At 46.3% G+C, this 25,578-nt stretch overlaps 1 protein-coding gene and 1 long non-coding RNA gene across 7 annotated transcripts in view; one reads left to right on the top strand and one right to left on the bottom strand.

Moving 5' to 3' along the window:
• Positions 1-25,578, top strand: part of LOC134957341 (uncharacterized) — a 392,326-nt gene that overhangs the window by 286,180 nt on the left and 80,568 nt on the right. The gene's annotated exons all lie outside the window — the stretch shown is intronic.
• Positions 1-25,578, bottom strand: part of PDE4B (phosphodiesterase 4B) — a 726,366-nt gene that overhangs the window by 5,841 nt on the left and 694,947 nt on the right. For 4 of the 5 annotated variants that reach the window (XM_063939161.1, XM_063939160.1, XM_063939162.1 and 1 more), the window contains 5 exons: positions 16,371-16,483; positions 2,709-2,802; positions 1,093-1,271; positions 474-572; positions 209-373 (listed from right to left, as the gene is read on the bottom strand). In XM_063939161.1, coding sequence (XP_063795231.1) covers positions 209-373; positions 474-572; positions 1,093-1,271; positions 2,709-2,802; positions 16,371-16,483 — 650 coding nt within the window. Of the gene's footprint in view, positions 1-208; positions 374-473; positions 573-1,092; positions 1,272-2,708; positions 2,803-3,516; positions 3,964-16,370; positions 16,484-25,578 lie in introns of those variants that run through there. The other variant, XM_063939164.1, reaches the window with a different exon arrangement.

The raw sequence follows: 25,578 nt of genomic DNA on the forward strand, positions 1-25,578 counted from the left end.
TACCCTCACGTGAGTCTCGCTATACAGTCTTCTCCTTACTCCTATCAACTTTCTCCAAACAAATGATAGCATCGATTATCCCCCAACTATTCCGCCTCATTGCGGTGTTTGGGAGTGGCCGTAGTGGGTTCTTACCCGCCATAAAACTATACTATCTGAAGATGCTGCCATTGTTCTATAAAATGGATGAGGTGTTGCCATTACTCACATCCAGCGCCGGAGTAGACAGCAGGACATGCGTAGACTGCGTAACGTCGGCTGCGTGGAGGCTGTTATGATAGGCGACGTCGGAATGGTAGTGGTCTTCCAGGGTCATTGTGTAGGTGACCAGGGTATCGGCCGATATCTTAAATGTCTTCAGCAGATCTCTCTCCTGTGTAGCACAACGTAGAGAGACGACGTCAGATACATTACAACAATGATCCATCTTTACGTAACACCCGATGGGGTGACTTGTGGTTCAGGGTACTGACCTGGAATATAGCGTACATGATGCAGGTCAGGGGTCTATTACAAGAGTAGGCCGCCACCTTGAAGATGTTCAGTCCCCATTTGTTAAGGTCTTCCAGTTCCTGAGAAATGAACAACAACCTATAGATTAGCAAACGTATACACCTTAATGGGAAATGTCCACCTGCACTGCATGTAGGGGATGGCTCCACTTTAAGCCTCCACTCTAACAGTGGGTCCACTGCCCAGGGGGTACTCCCTCACCGCTACCCATCCAAGTATGCTTTTTGTATGGCAGGGTAGCATTTAAAATATGCTAATCGCACATTAGTTACACAATTAAAAGGTGTTGGCAAATAATGTGCGACTAATATAGAACATGCGAAGAATAATTATAAGTGGGGAAATAAAACCCTTTTTATATATTCATGTAGAAACCGTTTGGAAATGATGTGATCAGTAATGTTTTGTAACAGCCGCAGGAAGTGATTGTGTTCTGCATTAAGCAGTCTGATAGATAATCAGATAATTAGGGTAGAGGGTCTCAGCCTTCAGTGTAAGGTGAAGATGACATTTTCATTATTCGTATAAGAGGTTTGCAAGGAGCGTAACCCTGATATACTGCGTGGAATCTATATGCACCTTAGACAGCAGGTCTTCACTTTCAGTCTTGACCCCGAATCGGGACATGCTAGTGTTGTTCAGGCTTGAACTGTGCATTAGCTTCTTAACGCCGCTGATCTGTGTCATTAACTGGTGTCTCTTCTTCTTCTCCCTGTCTTTCTGTGTTGGGGACGGAATCTCCACATCATTTTGCTTGTCTGCGAAAAATACAAATATAAAAAGTTTCACTAAAATGATTTAAAAAAATCCCCCCCCCCCCCCCCCTCTCATTACAGGTCTATCTATCTGTAATGCCCTTTAATTCCAATAACAAATAATTACTAGCGTAATAACCAATCCTACTAATCAATAACCATTATAATTAGGCAGCGTTTGAAATTAGATTTAAAGACAGAGGAATACAATGTATCGGTGCCCTATGACTCAGACACTTCACACCCTGAGTGTAATCTGATCAAGTCCCATCACTGTGTAATAAGTGAGTGGGTTTAGAACACTATGGCACTTAGGCCCCGAGATACGATAAAGTAGGTTATCGCACCTTCTCCTGGCTGTCGTTACTGGGCCACACAGACATCTGCTTGCTTATTCTCTCTTTAATTAAGGCCTCAGCACAATGGGAAATAATTGAGCAGGTCTGCCTCGATGCAGTTAAGGCAGCTATTACTCACTGGTGCCATCAGTTTGACACTAATAGGTGTTTCCCTGTGGGCTGAAGCTTAGGCTGGGAGAATCGATGAGCGGCTTCTGCGTGGAATCTCCTTGAGTGCACGCAAAATCTCCAAGGGTGCAGGATCACTACAAAACTGCTGAGCCTATAGGGCTGCTTCATTAGTACAGAAATGTTCTGCAAATCTATGGAAAATATTGGTGCTTCATAGACCGAACACCTTGGGTGCCTGAAATCACCATGATATTGCTAAGTTTATTCACTGGGATATCAACATTGCCTCTTAAATGCTCAAAACAAAGGATTCCCCGCTTATACTTGTCATGGCGTTACTCATTCCTCCCACCCTCGCTGGAATTAAGAAGGTCCATAAAAATGCAACACAAACTGCATTAGGAGAATCCCTGTCTTCTCCAGGCCTGGGAGATGCACAGCTAGGACTCGGCCTTTTGTAAAATATAAATTTTAGTGCTACTGAAGATAGCCTGCGGAGACGCACCTCCAAATATTGGCAGCAAAGAAAGGGGGCCCGAAAGAGCAAAGCCTGATGCAGCTTTTGTTTATGGAAGTAATAGTATGTAAAACCATGGATGAAACGTATTGATGTTCGGTACAAGAGGAGATTGTGTATAGTCCCTTTTTATACAGCAAAGTAGCATTGTGCAGTTTCCGAGCTGTGTATAGGAAAATCTGTTCCTAATGATGAAATGATTATATGTCACTTCTACCAGAGCCTAATGTGATTAAATGACTGCACGCACAACCTGCAATAACACACATCCATCCCCTTTGTGTGTCTACTGCGCAAGATATTTAACTAATCCGCCTTCTGGGGGAGTTCCCATGGAATTCCTCTGGAATAACCGACTCACCTGCTTGCAGCGATTTAATAATGGTCATTTAACAAGAGCTGTGTCAACTCGGCAAAGGATTGTGGGTATGCAGCAAATGAAAGGACTCTTACCAAGGAATGTACTGGAGATGTACTCGGACACCTGGTTGCCAGAACGGCTCATCTCGGAGAGATGGGTCAGCTCCCGATTCAACATCCTCTTGAACTGTTAAAAAGCAAAATGTGTCATTTAAAATTTTGTGCATGATAGCACAATGTCAGTATAACAATACAGACAATGTCAGTATAACAATACAGGGGATTCTTTGCATTTATTAAAAAGGATGAAGCGTTTTCGGACCCCCAGCCACAATATATGTACACTGAAACTCTGCCACCTATCTATGCTGCAAAAACCTTTTGACCCCATTTCCAGTCCCCAGGGAAACAAATTTCTTAAAAATGAAATGCTAAAGGGCTCTGAGGGATTTTGTTTTCTCCAGCTAACGGCATATAGAGACAGATCACGTGATTCTGTATCTGCTATATCATGAACAGATCGCCACATTGCACAATTACATAATGTCACTTCAATACTGCAATACATCATTACTTGCAAACACCACGTTGGCCTATTGCCCGTCATTGAAAGCCCGTTAGATATTGTATAAAAGATGCAACAACAGCATCAATCTGAAACGGACGACTAGGCAAAATAGAATGTCCTCTAAAAATACACCTTAATAAATGTGGCTTCCTGTATACTCAAAATGAAAGATATGTCCTACAGACTTCCAATAAGATGTATTTTCCCCACACAGGCAATATATACTGTATCAGCCAAACATGCACAACTCACAGAGAGAGAAATATCTACGGATCTATGTAGGGTATACAAAAAATTCCCACGCTAATGGTGGTCTCCCATTCAGAAACCCACCTTGATGTAGCCCCAAGATACAGACAGCAAGTAATTTGCTTCAGGCATTTTGGAACCGTATCCAGGATTTCTAACAGATCCCTTGCAAATAATTCCGATCTCATGCAGAGGAATTCCAGAGCGATCAGGAGATCCCAGGCTTGCAGTTATGGAACAATAATTTTATCCGCTGGGACTCAGACCCCGGATCCCGAAATGCTGCAGCCCAAGAAGGAGAGCGCCCCTGAATTCCATGGTAGCACAGCTCCAACTGTGGGCAGGGACGCCAGAAAGAATGAGGAGGGACAGTGCCCGCTCTTAATGCCCATCAGCAGATCTAGTTCTAGCTGGGAATTCTACTTCACATTATTGGTGCTCAGCTGAGCAATGCAGTGAAGTAATAATTATTCGGAGGGGAGGGGGCTGTCAGTCTCGGTGCACCATCTCTCTGAACGCTGTAGAGATGAAGATGGTGGAAGTCCCTGCATAATTGAATAGTGCATCACCACCCCTGTAGGTGGGACATCTCATCTGTGGGGGAAGCGGGGAGAGAGTGGGGGGGAGGGGGTGTTAACCCTTTGTGCGGCGTCGGGAAGTCTTTAATTACCAGCTGTCACAAGATCAGAGCCATTCATTTACTTGCTTAGGAAATGCCTAAAAAGACAATTATAGGGCTAAAACGAGATGTCTGATGGGGATCTATTTAAAAACAACGATGTCTATGCATTCTGATCACAAATGATAGGGTCATTAATCAGTTAATATTTGGGGGTGTTAGCAAGCATTAGAATTGTATAGATTCAATGTACTAGCTGCATTATTGCTAAAATAAAAAGTCTATTTGGCGATGTCGTTCTATTAATAACCTATATAGATTTAGAGCGAAAGATGTAAATGATTAAACACAATTTTTGGGATATTTGGCTCTATTGTTCTTCGGCTCCGTGTTAAATAATTCAGTTTCAGCTGGTTTGAAGATGACATCACCCCCAATATTCCCCCCCCCCCCCCCCCAGCCCCCTCCCCATCTGCTCTATTCATGGGAAACCTAGAGATGCAGTGTGCAAATCCCAGCAAAGCCAGGAGCGCCTTCAAATACAGCCAATTTAAAGAATATTCTGTTGTCATGGCAACTGCATCACATGACTCTACTGTACCGCTCATGTTTAGATTAAATCATTCATTAAATATGGTGTTTCTGCAAGAATTCTCACAGTGGGATTTCACGGCATTCCCTGTTCGGTTTAACCCTTTCATCACCATCCAGACACTTTGGCGTGCGTTCCATATGTTCTATTCTATCCTTAACTGCAATACAGTGTCCCAAATTTGTGGCTCAAAGAGCTGACCCAGTTTTCTATTTTACAGAGTCTCATTGCCGTTTGCAAAGGTCACTCTTCAAGTGCATAATGGCTCCTAGTGCGGATTACTTTCAGGGATTGGAGGAAGAAAATATCTGCAGCTCTGAAACTGATGTAGGACTACAAGTTTCAGCACGCAGTGCCAACCAATGTTTGGCTTAATTACTTGTATTTATTATGAGGCCAAGCGTTGGGTATCCTTAGGCTGTCTATGCCTTTGTAGGGCATCATACCCACTGGCAGAGCCTGATTAACACCTCACGGGCCCTAGGTACTACCGGTTTGGTTTCCAGTCTACACTAAGGGGTCTATTTACTAAGCTATGGATGGAGATAAAGTGGCTGGAGATAGAGTACCAGCCAATCAGCTCCTAACTGTCATTTTCAAACACAGCCTGTAACATGGCAGCTAGGAGCTGATTGGCTGGTACTCTATCTCCAGCCACTTTACCTCCATCAAAGGCTTAGTAAATAGACCCCTAAGACTGTGACCGATGGGACCGATATGAATGACCAAATATTCTCCACTAAGCCTTGCGATTGGAGAGAGATAAAGTACCAATCAAACAGCTCCTGTCATTTTTCAAAAACAGCCATGAGCTGATTGACTGGTACTTTATCTCTCCCCACTTTATCTCCCCCTAAGGCTTAGTACATCTCCCCCCACTGGCGTATCTATAATGACTGCAGTGTATGTACCCTCCCGAGTCCCACGTCGTCAGCAGCAGTACTGCAGAAACCACTGGGAAAGCGAGGTGGCCATTTACCTGGCTTTTTGCTTATGCACAGTAGGAAAATGGCCGCCACACCATTTTCCCAGAGACCTGCACTTGTACACTAGACTATGGGACAGCGCTAGGGTCTCCCAGTGACCCAAGTGCCCAGAGTCTATTGCTCTGATGGCTAGTGAGGAGGTGGACCGGACGGAGGCTGCCTCCTCTCTAGATGCTCCTCTGTCTTTCCCAGTCTTTTATTCTCCGCAAGTATCCATCTTACTGATCACTTTTATTAAACCTCCGCACCACCTGACAAACGCAACCAGTTTCGTAAAACATAGCAGGCATTCTCTTGCACCAGCCACAGAGTACATGTATGTGACACACGTGCGGTGACAGGACACGGTAAAAGAACACAACACAAACCCAGTCGGTGTCTCTGTGTTCGGGAATCACGCTGCCATTTGCTGCACATGGCCACAGGGGCTTTGTGGTCCCTGCACACATCACTGAGCAATGTTGTGTGAAGATTCATTTAACAAACCCTTGGCTAACTGAGTCTGACAGAAGCGGCACACGGAGGGGAGCGGGGAAAATATCAGCCCATACATGTGAAAGATGCTTCACTTCCCGCCAGGCCGGCTGGATCCGGGAGGTGTCTGCTACCACCGGCCGCCTTCTCCTTTTAGGTTCTATATCTCGTGTAAAGGTCATTTTCTCACCAGTGACTCACGTTTATCATTTGCAAAACGTGTCAGCCTGGCCTAAATAGGGGTTTCCCCTCTTCTTGTAGTTGTATTTTCATATAATCCTACTGCAACCTTTTAAATTGAAAAAAAATAAAAAAATAAATGAAAGGGAAACTTAGTACGTTTGTGGCAGATTTTATTTTTGTCAAAAAAAAAAACTTTAACCACCTATCTTTGCAAATATAATACAAAAATACTGACAACATAACTAGGTGACCTAATTTGGAGACAATAAAGGACGAGAGGCCGGGAAGCGTCTGTAAAAATATGCGCTGCTTGAGTAGAAGAGGGTTACAATTGTGTGTGTGTTCCAATTAAGAATTCTTATAAATAAGAATAGCGAGGAACCACTTTGATCGAAGTTATTATGAAAATGGACATTTTGATATATATAAGGATTGTGCAATACCAGGGCTTATGGTAACAGCATTGGATTTTGTACAATGTGTTTTTAAACACTATAGATGTATTTTATGCATAATCTCCTAAAGAGCGATGATGATCTATCGATCCGCGCTAGGAAGCGAAATTGCAGAGGCTTGGCCTGAGCTGCTGCAGCCGCCTCGTACTTTATTGCCGTGAGTGAGTTGGAAGAGGATTTCCACATATTTTGTGGCTCGGTTACAACCTGTAACGATGGTGTCAGAGAGGAAACGTATGTGCCTGTGCGTTTGATCTGGTATCGTTTCATAAAGCTGCGCGGCAGAACCCGGCCCTCAGTCCACATTCTCCATAATCACAGGCATTACTTTGCAGGAAGCGGTTTTGCAGATTATTTTCATTTTATGGTTCATGTGGGTTTTTGATGACGTTAATAGTTTTGCAAAGCTCTTGCAGAGGACAGAGCAGATCTCTGTGGCTGGTGAGAAGCCTTCACAACCGTCCCGGCGCAGGAAGTTTAAAAGTAACTAGATTACTTCTGAAAAATGCCCATCCCAATAGTGAAACTGTGGTTACTGCGACACTTCAATCTCCTGCCACTAACTTCGGTTCCCGGCAATTCATTCTCCACCTGGCTGGTCTGTGCCTGGCGCAGAAGCTTGGGAAAACTCTGGGAATTTATACACCACTTTAAAGACCCAGATATATCAAGCCTGGGAGAGTGATAAAGTACCAATCAATCAGCTCATAACTGTCATTTTTCATAGCCTGTAACATGGCAGTTAGGAGATGGTTGGTTGGTACTTTATCACCCTGCAATTTATCACTCTCCAAGGCTTGATAAATCTGGGCCTAAATACTGTGGAGTTTGTATTTATTAAGTAAATCTGATGTTCTAGCCACATGGAGCAGAATTTTATCTACAAAGTTTGTTAAAGTTCTGCATTATTAACCAATGCAGGTATTGCAGAGGATCGTGTTTAAAAAATGCAGAACCCTATGTCGCCCAGAAGAGAACGCCAAAGACCAAGCAAATGATAGAAGGGCATTCTGAGATACAGACGGAACCACGATCATCTTGGCTTCTCTGCTGTGCCTAGGTGCACCATGGCTTATTAGCATAAGCCTTTCATCCATTGTTCTCAGCTACAATACAGTACAGAGAGAACAATACAGCAGTGGATTAAGTCATTACAGCAGGGGATTAAGTCCGACTGCCCTGGCTCAATTAATCCTATTATAGGGATAGATGAGCATGGCTCCATCTGTAACATGCAGATAGAGATATGTATTTTCTGTCCGCAGAAAGGGAATGAAGCCTTCGTATTTCAGGCTGATGAATGGTTTAATATGTCTGTTTCTGTAATACTTAGCTATATTAATGGCCAATCCTATAGAAGGAGCTAGGGCACAGTAACGGGAAGACTAAACAACTTGGCAGCAGCGGGCGGAAACAACACGTACAAGTGGGTACACTGTCTCTGCTGGCAGTCTAACAAAACAAACCATAGCGGGAAACTGTGCGGGGAGGCACATAGGCATTTGACTCCGTGCCCAAAGTAGCGACACAAGTGGCTGACAGAACATTTAGATGAATCTCCTTAATGGCATTTTAACCATGTTGGAGAGGAGTCATGGATGGGTTTGCCCAGCTTGATGACAGGAGTGGCCCGTCCTATTGTCAGATAACGCTTCCTTTGTTTCAGAGATGCACGTACTGTGTAACCAGAGGGTAATCAGTCTTCGTCTGGCACTGGGTACCGGTGTCACGTTTTGTTTAATTGTCTTTCTTGACGATTTCCTGTTTCTCTGAAAGTTTTATCAGACGAGAGATGTCATCCTGCTACTGTCGGCCTTTGGGAGCAGGCGGCTAAAACCATTCATTTTACACAATAGTTCTAATGCAAAAAAATAAACCAAAACGGTAAAGACTTGATACAATTTTTTTGTTTTGTTTTACTATTGTTTCTGGAAAGCAATTTTATTACAGTGTTTGTGTTGTACTGTAACACCTGTGGGGGGGTTTCAGAGCCCTTAGCAGTTTTTGCTAAAGTAGCAAAAACTGCTAAAGATGAAATCGCATCCTGAAAGGTGGGACTCTATAGGTTTTTTTATCCCATTCAAAGCTACGAAACATATTTTCAGGAATTGGAGATCTCTGCAGTCAAGCACGCTGCCCTCCCACCGGAAAATGATAAATATTAAGCCCACTCCACTATCCACCCCTCCCCTACGTATTAGACACCCCCTACCACCCTGGAAGTCATGTACATTCAGCCCAATGGCCCCTTCTACAGTTTAGCCCCATCTGTGCAGTAAAGGAGTAATTAGCAGAAATTACTGCTCCAGGTCCTACATGCTGAGCGCAGTAGCGGCTCTTGCCACGGGCAAGCAGGACTTTTGCCCGGGGCGCCGTTTCCGGAGGGCGCCGCACCATGGCAAGATCCGCCACTGTGCCCCCCTCAGTGCTCCCCGCTGGTCCGCCGCAGCGAAGGGAACCAGACGCTACGCGTCTAGTTTCCCTTCGTGGAGAGGACCATTGCTGTGCGGTGCGCGATGACGTCATTGCGCACCGCACAGCATTGTGGCACAGACGCCACGGGTCATAATTGACCTCTAGTGTCTATGCTGTGCTATGGGAGAGACGTCATGACTGACGTCTCTCCCATAGATCAGAGGAGAGGAGAAGAGCGGCGCCGGCGGAGGTCTGCAGCGGTCTGGAATCAGGAGCGGGGATCATAAGTATACATTTTTCTTTTTTTTCAGCGGCGCTTCAAGGGGAAAAAAATGGGGGCGTAACTGACCACGCCCCCATATGAAGCCACGCCCCTGTATTTTTGCCCGGGGCGCCACAAGGGCAAGAACCGGCCCTGGCTGAGCGGAAGATAGAACACCCCATACCACCCGCGGGTCATCAAAGCTGCCGCTGATAGCACCCCCCACCCCTACCGCTGGAGGATGGGTAGGGGGCCCATTGCATTGCTGTGTCCAGGGGCCTACACTGCTGTTAAGACGGCTCTGCCTACACCGCAATGTAATTCCCGAATGGCCCCCGCCTGTTCCAGCGTTTTACGATCACATCCTTCCGGTGTGCGGGAGATTGCCCGAAAAATCGGGAGTCTCCCACAACTTTCGGGACAGTGGGCAAGTATACCTGTCACCCATTACATTAGGACAGAGGGACGCTGATTCTTGTAGGGCAGGGAATTGGGTAAAGGACACACTTAAGTCTTGCAAGGCCAATCTGCTGTACATCACATTGATTACGGTTTGGGAACTTGTGTTTCATCCTGCTTTTACCTAACCGCAGTATAAACAAGTACAGCCGTGCTATGGGCTAATCCTCTAATTACTTCTTTACTTCTAATGTTGTGAATATTAAGGGTTTGCAGAGGAAGTAATTTACTCCAGTATTTTGTCCTCCGTATTATTACAGCTTCCTTCCAGGCTACCGCTCCAGACAATGTCTGTTCAGTACGACAAAGCGGTCACAAACCTAAGTCAGACTTTTTTATTTTTTTAATTATTAAATGGCTAAAAACCAGAACTCAGACACTGGTCACTTATTAATATACGCAGAGAACGAAAGGGGGGAAAAAACACAGCCAGCGAGTGTATAGCCGCTATACTATTATTTCTACAGATCCTTCCTGGGCTGAAGACTTCCACATTTCTCTATAAGTTAGTAGCCAGAATCCCATTTTACACTGGGATCATTGTGCCGGATCTTGGCGCCCTGTGCAGTAGCGGTGTAGTGTTTCTTGTGTGTCACGTAGCGCGCTGGATTTATTTATATAAAACATGAACTTGTAAACATTTTCCTGACCCATCCTGGTAAACACATTTCCCAAATTCCTCCCAGTAATTAGCAGGCGTAAAAAAATCAGTGGTGGAAACAGAACGATTCCAAAAAATTATAATAATAAATATATATTAGATAAAATGTATCCTGCAGACAACATTCCCAAGCCTCCTGTGTGGCTCTATAGAAATAACACTCTGACGACCGCTGCCAGGCTGTCATGTTACATGCCAAGTTATAGGTTCAACCTCGGCTAAGCGCCGGGGACAGTAAGGGCATTCAGAAACGCGGTGGAGGTGTCACTGCGCCTGGGCATTCCTCAGACACTCTGAAGTGACAGTAATGCCTGCAATTCGCGCCTTCATCCTGCAACAGATCATTCATGTCATTCCCGCACAAGCTGACAACACTGGGTTCTGGGAACCGACAAGCTCATATGTTTCTCTACACAGTTTCATCCTGTATCCCTGGCCCACCTCAGAGATACAGCGTATCATTTTCCACAAAGTAGTGACACTGCCCAGTCAAGAGGCACTAAGCGCCTCATGCCTCAATGATGGACTTTCTGAATTCATAGGCCGTAACCTGAAACGGGTCTAATCCATCACTGGACCCCATAGCAATACGTGGCTAAGGCATTGCGATGCCTCCCATTCCTCCCCACTCCCCCCCCCCCCCCCCCCCCCCCAGTGAAGAGAGCATAGAGGGTGCCTCTTTTGAGCATGCCCATCTAATGAGCTTGCTCAATGCTATAAACAAATATTCAGCATATTTGTTTCCTGCAATCTATTTAAACTGCTGAGGCATGAGCCACCAGGTGCCTCATGCCTCAGCGACATCCCTGCTGAATAGATAGGCTATTTTCTCATAAAGGTTAGCCCAGCCCACAAAATTGCTGCCTGTGATGAATCAGAATACAAAGTATTTTTTATTTATTAAATATTATAATAATAATAATAATAATAATTATATATACTGTAACCTTGTTCTACAAGAAAACAATAGCACATACTGTCAGACATATACACAGTCTTTCAGTATAGTGTTCCTTCTCTGGTACCAAAAGAGTTTTAAAAAAATAAATACACCTCGCCCTTTATATCTCACTATAAAACGGAATAGAAAAATATACGCAGTTCTGTAAATGTTTTTTTCCGCACTGTAAGGTCACATCCAAGTTCCAGACTGGGGGGGGACTGGAATATTATTTGCTGCACTACAGCAGACACAGAACTGGGCTTCTGGACAATAAATACCCACTGGGTGTTTTCTTTCCACATAGACAGATTTTACATGAAATCTATGGAAAGTCTTGAATCAATTTGGCTAATACCCTGCAGCCTTTTGTTGTTGCAACCGTGGACTTTTTACCTAAGGCAGGAAGGAGACAGGAAACTCCAGTCACACTTTTACCAGCTGTGTCTTTCCCCTTGTCCTGCTGCTATGACGTACTTTGGCAGAGGGGTAATACGGGGTCAGGAAGATGGGTCACCGTTTAATGCCTTATTAGAGAAGGGGGTCCTGCCTGATTCTTTCTACTGGCTTTCAATCTCTTCCTCTTATTCTTTTACAAAACTTCCTGTTTTAAAAACAAGTATCGAAAAGGTGAAAAATAAAATGAATCCATTTCCTTGTAGTATTATGAAAAGTCAAAGTCTATAACAGACTTATATTGTATGAAGTAGTGTGTGAGCCTGTACAGTATCGTTCCCTCAGAGGACTGTGGGTAACGAGGAGATAGGACTGTGGCTAACGAGGAGATAGGACTGTGGCTAACGAGGAGATAGGACTGTGGCAAACGAGGAGATAGGACTGTGGCAAACGAGGATATAGGACTGTGGCAAACGAGGAGATACGAGGAGATAGGACTGTGGCTAACGAGGAGATAGGACTGTGGCTAACGAGGAGATAGGACTGTGGCTAACGAGGAGATAGGACTGTGGCTAACGAGGAGATAGGACTGTGGCAGAGATAGGACTGTGGCTAACGAGGAGATAGGACTGTGGCTAACGAGGAGATAGGACTGTGGCAGAGATAGGACTGTGGCTAACGAGGAGATACAGTATCTCATCCTGTTAAGCATCACTTATAATAAACTTTGCATCTCGCCAGAATTGTGAATAGCACTTAAATTGCACCTTTGCGATTAGTGTTGGGGTTCACTTTCCTGGCTATGCAAACAAGAAAGAAAACAACAGATTGTGCTGACTTGTGTCTGTGCAAATATCCGAGTCAAGTGTGTACATTTATTTCTTCCAAGTATATATGTTCCTGGCTATGTACTAAAGTTGGCTTGCGGGGTCTGCGGTTGCAAGAACCAAGTTACATCCCGGGCACACTGCAGGTCTCCTTCACATTTTCGAAAGACTCCTCCTAAGATTCAGACCCTGACACATTGGCGATTTGGTCGCAATTGACCAATGTGGGTACTTTTTGGGGTATGTGCTGCAGCTCCGGCCGCAGTATTGACAGGCTGCATTGGTGCGAGTGCGGAGAGGCTTTGAAAATGAAGCTGCCCCAACCTGGACTGCGTACAACTCTGAATCGGGCCCCATGTCTGCAACCTGAGTTAGTTGGAGGCTGTGGGATTGCTCTATAGGCATAAAGTGGTTATAGACACCTTAAGATGGCTGGGTAACGGGTGAGAACTCTGGAAAGCTGCGCTCTTTGCAGTTTTATACATAGCAGTCAGGCTGATACATGAGGATGTCAGTTTGTTTTGCTATTTAGGGGTATATTCAATTGACGTCGAAAGCTGCTGTCTGTCGAAAAGACGGCAGTTTTCGACGTGTTTTAGGTCGGAAGGGGTTCCAACCTATTCAATATATTCAACAAGTCGAGGAATGCGACTTGTCGAAAAGCATGTGGATCGGCGGAATAGCTGCCGATCCACGTGCTTGTGTCAAAAACGTTTGTCCCCCTTTTCGACCATCTCAGTCTGACATAAAAAAATATCAGACTGAGATGTGGGACCCAGAGGAGAGGGGGGGGGGGCGCAGGGAGACGGGGGACAGCCGCGGGCAGACAGGCGAGAGAAGCGCTACAGCACAGCGCTACAGCAGGACGTCTCACAGCCGCACCGCTCACGGCAGCGTCCACCCGGCTCCAGCAAGTGAGGTCACGCTTGCTGGAGCCGGGTGGACACTGCCGTGAGGTTGGGCGGCTGTGAGACATCCTCCTGCAGCGCTACTGTAGCGCTGATCTCCTCCGTCTGCCCGCGGCTGTCCCCGCTGGTCTCCCCGCGCCCCCCCCCCCCCCTCCTCCTCTGGGTCCCTCATCTCAATTTCGACTTTTTAAAAGTCGAATTGAGATGATATTTGAATAGGGGTTGTCGGATCCATTCCGACAAATGCATGTTGGAATGGATCCGACCCTGATTGAATATACCCCTTAGCCTTTTGCAGGAGAGTTATTGTGACATAAAGGCCTAATTCAGATCTGATCGCAGCAGCACATTTGTTAGCTCATGGGCAAAACCATGGCCCTCATTCTGAGTTGATCGCTCGCAAGGCGAATTTAGCAGAGTTGCTCACGCTAAGCCTACGCCTACTGGGAGTGTATCTTAGCTTCTTAAAATTGCGACCGATGTATTCGCAATATTGCGATTACAAACTACTTAGCAGTTTCAGAGTAGCTTCAGACTTACTCGGCATCTGCGTTCAGTTCAGTGCTTGTCGTTCCTGGTTTGACGTCATAAACACACCCAGCGTTCGCCCAGACACTCCCCCGTTTCTCCGGCCACTCCTGCGTTTTTTCCGGAAACGGTAGCGTTTTTATCCACACGCCCCGAAAACGCTGTGTTTCCGCCCAGTAACACCCATTTCCTGTCAATCACACTACGTTCGCCAGAGCGAAGAAAAAGCCGTGAGTAAAAATACTATCTTCATTGTAAAATTACTTGGCGCAGTCGCAGTGCGAATATTGCGCATGCGTACTAAGCGGAATTTCACTGCGATGCGACGAAAATTACCGAGCGATCAACTCGCATGTGCAGTGCAGGGGGGGCAGATATAACATGTGCAGAGAGAGTTACATTTGGGTGGGGTGTGTTCAAACTGAAATCTAATTTGCAGTGTAAAAATAAAGCAGCCAGTATTTACCCTGCACAGAAACAATATAACCCACCCAAATCTAACTCTCTCTGCACATGTTACATATGCCCCACCTGCACTGCACATGGTTTTGCCCATTAGCTAACAAATTTGCTGCTGCGATCAGATCTGAATTAGGCCCCATATCATGCAGTTTATGAAAACTGTACATGATAAATACACCCTGTAGTATTTTTGTTGCAAAGAGTGGTACAAATGCCTGCAATAATTGTATAGACAGAATGAACTTGTGAGTAACAAACTGCTCATTGTGTAAGCTTGAGTGTGAGTGATTAGAATAATCATTCTCTCCTGAGTGTACATCGCTCCTAAGCCTCTGCTAGTGTGATCCTCCGATGATCTGTAGGATTGGTTGTGTAATCCCCAGCAAAAGACGTATGTGGCAGGCAGTGCAGCGTGCGGAAATCCCTAATACTGTACATGAATAATCAGGAGTCAGAGCGAGTGAGCGTGTCCAGCCTTGCCGCAAAGATCTAGAATAAGTCATATTGACACAAGGAAAGATGACGTGACTGAGGCCCTAACACACTCACACTCGCCCTTTATCATACAACGGGGGATATTCATGAACGCAGACAACAGATACCAAATAGTCTGCACACAAGGGGACTCATTCAGCTAAGGGGTGTACATTTGGGTAAATTAGCAACTGTCCTACGAGCCCAATCAGATGCACAATACGGACACCAGTGACCAGGTAGGGCTTAGGTGACGTTCAGCAACAGCTGAGGAGTATTTGCCCTACACACTAAGCCAGGTTTAAGCAACATATACAGTAACTCCCCAGCTGTCAGGGAATCACACGTCACCAGCAAGGACTGTCTAAACACTACAGCGCTCCTAGAAGAACGGGACAGATAAACATTTCTGACACTGTTTAGATTTTTGCTATTACCAAATGCAAACCTTCTGCTCTACGCCAGGTCACCAACACATTTCTAAATGTATTACGGATTCGCTGCGTTTACTGATAAACCGATTCCATCCGGAAAACTATCAACAATTCTCAACAACTTCAAGCAACAAACTAGCGCTATTTGTATGAGAAAAAAGTGGTGTTCCCTGACCTTGTTCTGTTATAGCTGTCACATCATCGGAGTGAAATGGGCACTTTTACAATAAAACACATAATATCTCTCAAAACTAAAGGGCAACAATCATACAATAAGACGTTATTAGTAGTAACCGATAAATAACTCTGCACTTATTCTGCAGAAAGATGTGCAGAGGCCAACGTGGAACGATGTTTAACTTCTACGTGCAAACATTTGTCTGCAGTATAATAACTCCACATCTCTTATCTACAAAACATATATACCAGAGCTGTGCAACCTGCAGTTCTTGTAGAACCACAAGTCCCAATGCAACCTGCCAACATCGTGAAATCTACAATTCCTACCAAGCTTGCCAGCTGCTGTGGAATGACAAATACCAGCGTGCCCTGCTGCAACTTGTAGTTCCACAGCATCTGGAGAGCTGCAGGTCACCTAAGCTTGGTATAGGCACAGATGGGCCCCCTATGACTGGCATGCGGAGAGAATCTTGGGGATATGCCGTCTGATTAAGCACCTGGATATTTCAGGTTTTGGAACGTTGCACCATACAAGTTCCACTGCCCCCGGAGCAGGCTCGTCCACGTGCTCAGACGCTCGCTGATATAATGTTGTGAGTAGGAAAATCTGCTGGAAACGTTTAAAGAAATAGCAGTGGCGGACAGACAGGAGAAGACATGGTAGTCCCCACTGGACCCCTCACCTTGTTGGATGCCATCTCGCTGACCGACCTATACGTCTGGATAGTTTCCAGCTGATCCAAGCACCAGTCCAACTCCTCCAACGTGTCCATGGCTAGTTTTTGATAGGAATCCTCTGCAAACAAGCACATTGACATGTAGTCAGGCTTCAATTTCTCCATGGTGGCTTCAGGACCACCACAGCTCAAACACAGTGTACTGTAAGCTGAGCAGTGCTCCTTCATCATGAGCTGCCTGTCCTGTCCTCACTACACAGCTGCACACAAGCCTCGCCTGTTTTCTATCAGCCCCGTGGTGATGTCAGTGCAGAATAAACTTCCTCCAGTGGGTGGGAGGATCTGCCTCCTTCCCCGGCAGCCTCTCAGCCCTGCAATTCCCCAGAAGCTGCTTAACACTTTTCAAGGTATTAATCAACAAACATTGCAGGGCAGAGTTATGCAAAGAACCTTAGTCTGTGGTTACCGATAATCAACCTACAGCGGATGAGGAAATGCAGAAATTACCCTGAAAATAAAATACCCAGAGAGTCCCTGAGTACAGCTAATCCACCATCCATGGGGCAACCTAGGTTCCTGCCTAGGGCCCAATGTGCACTGCAGGGACCCGGTTACCCTGACTGATTTAGGTCTTGTTTTGAGGGGTATGGGTCGACACAACTTAGGTCGACAGTCATTAGGCCGACCACTATTGGCGACACGCATTAGGTCGACATGTGCTAGGTCAAAAGGTCGATATGAGGGTTTTTTTCTTTTCTTTTTTTGGTGTCATTTTCTTCGTAAAGTGACGGGGAACCCCAATTAGTGCACCGTGTCCCCTCGCATGGCTCGCTTCAGGTTACCGTTCCCAATCGTAGTCCACGTGGATCATAAAGTAAGAAAAAGCTAAAAAATTTAAAAAAAAAAGGTGAAAAACTCATGTTGACCTTTTGAACTGTCGACCTAGTACATATCGACCTAATGACCACGTTGACCTAGTGGCCCTGTTGAACTAATGCAAGTCGACCAATAGTGGTCGACCTAATGACTGTCAACCTAATGACCGTATCCCATTTTGAGGAATGGGTGGGGGCCCAAATGAATGTTGTGCCTCCTGCAGGACCGCATCTTTCTTTATGTGCATTTCTTATTATTACATACCTAACCATGCAATAGGAAGAGAGAGATGTCTGGATATTAGAGGTGTTTATTGTTTGTCTGTACAGGCGTGAGCGTCATTTTGCTCTTTTCTAGTGCGCAATGCAAGAGACATCTGCAAAGCTACAGAACATCACCTACTCGGTGTCACATTCAGGTCATTCCCGTAATCCAGAGGTTCCCAAACTTGGGGCCTGATTCAGACCTGATCGCAACAAATAGGCAAAACCATGTGCACTGCAGGTGGGGCAGATGTAACATGTGCAGAGAGAGTTAGATTTGGGTGGGGGTGTTCAAACTGAAATCTACATTGCAGTGTAAAAATAAAGCAGGCAATATTGACCCTGCACAGAAACAATATAACCCACCCAAATCTAACTCTGCACATGTTATATCTGCCCCACCTGCAGTGCACATGTTATATCAGGATGCGGTCAATTTATCTACAATCAAAATTCCGACGGCCAAAATACCGATAACCATTGATTGACGATCAAAATCCTGACAAGGTCAAAATCCAGACAGGTCAGAAAGTCAACATAAGTTTTTCATGATTTTTCTTCATTGAAACCGACTTGTTCATATTTTACCATCCCAGTGGACCTGGAGGGGGAATATAATAGTGCGGCAAGCGCAGCGAAGCACCGTGCCTGAAGCATGGCGAGCGCAGCAATACACTTATACGGTGTCCATGTCGACATACACACCAAAAACCAATGAAAAACTCATGTCGACTTTTTGACCTGTTGACATTCTAAATGTCAGTGTTTTGACCTTGTCTGTATTTTAAATGTCGGTATTTTGACCTTGTCGAGATTCTGACCGTCGGTCAATTGTTGGTATTTTGGCCGTCAGGATTTAGATTGTAGGTATTTCATACTAAACCGGTTACATCTGCCCCACCTGCACTGCACATGGTTTTGCTCATTAGAGAAAGATTTTGCCATCAGGTCTGAATTAGGCTCTTGGTCTTCAAGTCACGCTCTTGGTCCAGGTTTTAAGTTTATCCATACTTGGCCACAGGTGATTTAATTAACACCTCTGTTATTTGATGTAACCATCTGAGCCATGGATATCTGTAACACCTGGACTGTTAGGGCTGCCTTGAGGACCACGTTTGGGAGCCACTGCCTTAACTGATTAATTATAAATTTTCCTTATTATCTGTGCCTTGGATAGCCACTTACATCTACTGTATTTGGTAATGAGAATAGGGACATACTTTGATCGCAGGCCTCTTCAGCACACAGGTGTAACACATGGCATATACTGTATTAATTCACCCTGAAAGTAGCGCCCACATTCTGATCACTGCCTCCTCCATGGTTGTGTATTAGCCTCCTCACCGTTCATATGACAAACAGGTAGTCATTCATCTAGACAGGTGTACAGGTATACTCCATATCACATTCATGAAAACGAATGGCTTTATTTACAAACACTCCCTGGTGTGTTGGAGTTAGAAAAGGAAAGCTGCACTCACCATCAGTGTAGGGCGAGAGGGGCTCGCTGTCAGCAAGCCGGGCAGCAAGCCGGGCTTTACACTGAATGTAAGAGCCGCTTTCAATTTTCACCTCCAATCCGCCAGGAAGCAGTAACTTTTCTACGCTGCTGCTGCTTCCCTGCGGATTAGGGGTGAAAATATAAATAAAGCCCAAAGTCTCATTTAAGAGCTACAGAGTATGCAGATGAGCACTGCATTTAGCTATGTATAAATGCACACCTTTGTTCACTTAATGCACACGTAAGTACACACACTGGTTTGATATATACCTCTTCCGCACTATGGGGGTCATTCCAAGTTGATCGCTCGCTAGCAACATTTTGCTGCGCTGCGATAAGATAGTCGCCGCCTATGGGGGAGAGTATTTTCGCTTTGCAAGTGTGCGATCGCATGTGCAGCCGAGCGGTACAAAAAAGTTTGTTGCAGTTTCTGAGTAGCTCTGGACTTACTCAGCCGCTGCGATCACTTCAGTCTTTTTGGTTCCGGAATTGAAGTTAGACACCCGCCCTGCAAACGCCTGGACACGCCTGCGTTTTTCCAAACACTCCCAGGAAACGGTCAGTTGCCACCCACAAACGCCTTTTTCCTGTCAATCTCCTTGCGATTGGCTGTGCGAATGGATTCTTCGTTAAATCCATCGCCCAGCACCGATCCTCTTTGTACCCGTACGACGTGCCTGCGCATACGCATGCGCAGTTTTGCAGAGATTTAACCTGATCGCAGCGCTGCAAAAAGTTGCTAGCGAGCGATCAACTCGGAATGACCCCCTATGGCCCAAATGTAACGGCATGCATGGTGCAGACAGCAGCGAGATTCTGGGCACAGTAGTTGGTTTTGCCTTAAACCCAGTGACTACACTGACACCGTCTCATTGCTGCCCGCATATCGCACGCTGTTACTATACTGGCAGGATTGCATGCCAAGGTGCCAATGCCCCCAGTACCATCACTCTGCCCGGCCTTCTCATTTCTACTTTCCCATTTTTCTACTGGAACAATTAGGTTTGTTGAACAATAACAGGAAGGGGACATCGCGGCTCTTCGTTATCTTATTGTCCCGTTTGTACATTGGAATGTTTTTATCCTGTAGGTTTGGGTGCATGGGAATGCGCTGTCCTGTGACAGTGACGACGCTGCTGCGTTTGCATATACTATAGGTTCTAGGTATGTATAGCACAGTATGCGGTCAGCCCGACACACAGCAATTTTGGCTGAACGGTAAGAAGGTTGTTGGATCATAGAAAGATAATAAGTGCAAGTGTTGCAGTAAACTGGATTTAATGGGGCTACGGAGTAACCTCGCTCTATATGCCATAAGGCATGAGACGATCAGCGCAACTTCGAGAAGAGTAACCTACTGTATACTGTATTTCTTTTCATTTTGTTTATTATACGCATTGCAGAATCAGAGAAAAGCTGCAGACAGAGTACTAGACGCTGGGCTGTGAGTGTAACCGCACAGGGATTGGCCTCGTACACGTACAGGGCTGCAGATTAAGCACACTGGAACGCAGCATGAGGAAAGGCTGCAGATATTCGCTTCTGAGCCCCTTTTACAGATTCAGACCCAGTCGCACAGATATACAAATGTTACAACACACAGCGGTCTACGTCCACTGACAAAGCAGTTTTGTCGCTTCCAGTACGTTTATTTGTGTGTAAAGAACTCACATTTTGGGCAGAAGGCTGCTGGGTGCGGGCGATTCATCTGGGACCTGGCGTACCGATAGGTGTTATTTTCTGCGACAGTGTATGAGGTCACCTCTGTGATCTGATTAAATAGGGCTGGGGGACTGGGTAGAATGGGGGCGGGGTAATTGGGTAGGACAGAGATGTGTTGATCAGGTAGAAAGGATGGTTGGTAATCAGGTAGAGTAGAGGGGTGGTGTCACATGGAATAGAGGCACGGTAATCAGGTAGTGTAGAGGGGTGGTGTCACATGGAATAGAGGCTGGTAATCAGGTAGAGTAGAGGGGTGGTGTCACATGGAATAGAGGCACGGTAATCAGGTAGTGTAGAGGGGTAGTGTCACATGGTATAGAGGCACGGTAATCAGGTAGTGTAGAGGGGTAGTGTCACATGGAATAGAGGCACGGTAATCAGGTAGAGTAGAGGGGTGGTGTCACATGGAATAGAGGCACGGTAATCAGGTAGAGTAGAGGGGTGGTGTCACATGGAATAGAGGCACGGTAATCAGGTAGTGTAGAGGGGTAGTGTCACATGGTATAGAGGCACGGTAATCAGGTAGTGTAGAGGGGTAGTGTCACATGGAATAGAGGCACGGTAATCTGGTAGAGTAGAGGGGTGGTGTCACATGGAATAGAGGCACGGTAATCAGGTAGAGTAGAGGGGTGGTGTCACATGGAATAGAGGCACGGTAATCAGGTAGTGTAGAGGGGTGGTGTCACATGGAATAGAGGCACGGTAATCAGGTAGAGTAGAGGGGTGGTGTCACATGGAATAGAGGCACGGTAATCAGGTAGTGTAGAGGGGTAGTGTCACATGGTATAGAGGCACGGTAATCAGGTAGTGTAGAGGGGTAGTGTCACATGGAATAGAGGCACGGTAATCAGATAGAGTAGAGGGGTGGTGTCACATGGAATAGAGGCACGGTAATCAGGTAGAGTAGAGGGGTGGTGTCACATGGAATAGAGGCACGGTAATCAGGTAGAGTAGAGGGGTGGTGTCACATGGAATAGAGGCACGGTAATCTGGTAGAGTAGAGGGGTGGTGTCACATGGTATAGAGGCACGGTAATCAGGTAGAGTAGAGGGGTGGTGTCACATGGAATAGAGGCACGGTAATCTGGTAGAGTAGAGGGGTGGTGTCACATGGAATAGAGGCACGGTAATCAGGTAGAGTAGAGGGGTGGTGTCACATGGTATAGAGGCATGGTAATCAAGTAGAGTAGAGGGGTAGTGTCACATGGAATAGAGGAACGGTAATCTGGTAGAGTAGAGGGGTGGTGTCACATGGAATAGAGGCACGGTAATCAGGTAGAGTAGAGGGGTGGTGTCACATGGAATAGAGGCACGATAATCAGGTAGTGTAGAGGGGTGGTGTCACATGGAATAGAGGCACGGTAATCAGGTAGTGTAGAGGGGTGGTGTCACATGGAATAGAGGCATGGTAATCAAGTAGAGTACAGGGGTAGTGTCACATGGAATAGAGGCACGGTAATCAGGTAGAGTAGAGGGGTGGTGTCACATGGAATAGAGGCACGGTAATCAGGTAGAGTAGAGGGGTGGTGTCACATGGAATAGAGGCACGGTAATCAGGTAGTGTAGAGGGGTAGTGTCACATGGTATAGAGGCACGGTAATCAGGTAGTGTAGAGGGGTAGTGTCACATGGAATAGAGGCACGGTAATCAGATAGAGTAGAGGGGTGGTGTCACATGGAATAGAGGCACGGTAATCAGGTAGAGTAGAGGGGTGGTGTCACATGGAATAGAGGCACGGTAATCAGGTAGAGTAGAGGGGTGGTGTCACATGGAATAGAGGCACGGTAATCTGGTAGAGTAGAGGGGTGGTGTCACATGGTATAGAGGCACGGTAATCAGGTAGAGTAGAGGGGTGGTGTCACATGGAATAGAGGCACGGTAATCTGGTAGAGTAGAGGGGTGGTGTCACATGGAATAGAGGCACGGTAATCAGGTAGAGTAGAGGGGTGGTGTCACATGGTATAGAGGCATGGTAATCAAGTAGAGTAGAGGGGTAGTGTCACATGGAATAGAGGAACGGTAATCTGGTAGAGTAGAGGGGTGGTGTCACATGGAATAGAGGCACGGTAATCAGGTAGAGTAGAGGGGTGGTGTCACATGGAATAGAGGCACGATAATCAGGTAGTGTAGAGGGGTGGTGTCACATGGAATAGAGGCACGGTAATCAGGTAGTGTAGAGGGGTGGTGTCACATGGAATAGAGGCATGGTAATCAAGTAGAGTACAGGGGTAGTGTCACATGGAATAGAGGCACGGTAATCAGGTAGAGTAGAGGGGTGGTGTCACATGGAATAGAGGCACGGTAATCAGATAGAGTAGAGGGGTGGTGTCACATGGAATAGAGGCACGGTAATCAGGTAGAGTAGAGGGGTGGTGTCACATGGTATAGAGGCACGGTAATCAGGTAGTGTAGGGGGGTGGTGTCACATGGAATAGAGGCACGGTAATCCGGTAGAGTAGAGGGGTGGTGTCACATGGAATAGAGGCACGGTAATCAGGTAGTGTAGAGGGGTAGTGTCACATGGAATAGAGGCACGGTAATCAGGTAGAGTAGAGGGGTGGTGTCACATGGAATAGAGGCACGGTAATCAGGTAGAGTAGAGGGGTGGTGTCACATGGAATAGAGGCACGGTAATCAGGTAGTGTAGAGGGGTAGTGTCACATGGTATAGAGGCACGGTAATCAGGTAGTGTAGAGGGGTAGTGTCACATGGAATAGAGGCACGGTAATCTGGTAGAGTAGAGGGGTGGTGTCACATGGAATAGAGGCACGGTAATCAGGTAGAGTAGAGGGGTGGTGTCACATGGAATAGAGGCACGGTAATCAGGTAGTGTAGAGGGGTGGTGTCACATGGAATAGAGGCACGGTAATCAGGTAGAGTAGAGGGGTGGTGTCACATGGAATAGAGGCACGGTAATCAGGTAGTGTAGAGGGGTAGTGTCACATGGTATAGAGGCACGGTAATCAGGTAGTGTAGAGGGGTAGTGTCACATGGAATAGAGGCACGGTAATCAGATAGAGTAGAGGGGTGGTGTCACATGGAATAGAGGCACGGTAATCAGGTAGAGTAGAGGGGTGGTGTCACATGGAATAGAGGCACGGTAATCAGGTAGAGTAGAGGGGTGGTGTCACATGGAATAGAGGCACGGTAATCTGGTAGAGTAGAGGGGTGGTGTCACATGGTATAGAGGCACGGTAATCAGGTAGAGTAGAGGGGTGGTGTCACATGGAATAGAGGCACGGTAATCTGGTAGAGTAGAGGGGTGGTGTCACATGGAATAGAGGCACGGTAATCAGGTAGAGTAGAGGGGTGGTGTCACATGGTATAGAGGCATGGTAATCAAGTAGAGTAGAGGGGTAGTGTCACATGGAATAGAGGAACGGTAATCTGGTAGAGTAGAGGGGTGGTGTCACATGGAATAGAGGCACGGTAATCAGGTAGAGTAGAGGGGTGGTGTCACATGGAATAGAGGCACGATAATCAGGTAGTGTAGAGGGGTGGTGTCACATGGAATAGAGGCACGGTAATCAGGTAGTGTAGAGGGGTGGTGTCACATGGAATAGAGGCATGGTAATCAAGTAGAGTACAGGGGTAGTGTCACATGGAATAGAGGCACGGTAATCAGGTAGAGTAGAGGGGTGGTGTCACATGGAATAGAGGCACGGTAATCAGGTAGAGTAGAGGGGTGGTGTCACATGGAATAGAGGCACGGTAATCAGGTAGTGTAGAGGGGTAGTGTCACATGGTATAGAGGCACGGTAATCAGGTAGTGTAGAGGGGTAGTGTCACATGGAATAGAGGCACGGTAATCAGATAGAGTAGAGGGGTGGTGTCACATGGAATAGAGGCACGGTAATCAGGTAGAGTAGAGGGGTGGTGTCACATGGAATAGAGGCACGGTAATCAGGTAGAGTAGAGGGGTGGTGTCACATGGAATAGAGGCACGGTAATCTGGTAGAGTAGAGGGGTGGTGTCACATGGTATAGAGGCACGGTAATCAGGTAGAGTAGAGGGGTGGTGTCACATGGAATAGAGGCACGGTAATCTGGTAGAGTAGAGGGGTGGTGTCACATGGAATAGAGGCACGGTAATCAGGTAGAGTAGAGGGGTGGTGTCACATGGTATAGAGGCATGGTAATCAAGTAGAGTAGAGGGGTAGTGTCACATGGAATAGAGGAACGGTAATCTGGTAGAGTAGAGGGGTGGTGTCACATGGAATAGAGGCACGGTAATCAGGTAGAGTAGAGGGGTGGTGTCACATGGAATAGAGGCACGATAATCAGGTAGTGTAGAGGGGTGGTGTCACATGGAATAGAGGCACGGTAATCAGGTAGTGTAGAGGGGTGGTGTCACATGGAATAGAGGCATGGTAATCAAGTAGAGTACAGGGGTAGTGTCACATGGAATAGAGGCACGGTAATCAGGTAGAGTAGAGGGGTGGTGTCACATGGAATAGAGGCAACGTAATCAGATAGAGTAGAGGGGTGGTGTCACATGGAATAGAGGCACGGTAATCAGGTAGAGTAGAGGGGTGGTGTCACATGGTATAGAGGCACGGTAATCAGGTAGTGTAGGGGGGTGGTGTCACATGGAATAGAGGCACGGTAATCCGGTAGAGTAGAGGGGTGGTGTCACATGGTATAGAGGCACGGTAATCAGGTAGTGTAGAGGGGTGGTGTCACATGGAATAGAGGCACGGTAATCAGGTAGAGTAGAGGGGTGGTGTCACATGGTATAGAGGCACGGTAATCAGGTAGTGTAGGGGGGTGGTGTCACATGGAATAGAGGCACAGTAATCCGGTAGAGTAGAGGGGTGGTGTCACATGGTATAGAGGCACGGTAATCAGGTAGTG

Source organism: Pseudophryne corroboree, chromosome 9 (assembly GCF_028390025.1).
Source record: "Pseudophryne corroboree isolate aPseCor3 chromosome 9, aPseCor3.hap2, whole genome shotgun sequence".
Classification (NCBI taxonomy): domain Eukaryota; kingdom Metazoa; phylum Chordata; class Amphibia; order Anura; family Myobatrachidae; genus Pseudophryne; species Pseudophryne corroboree.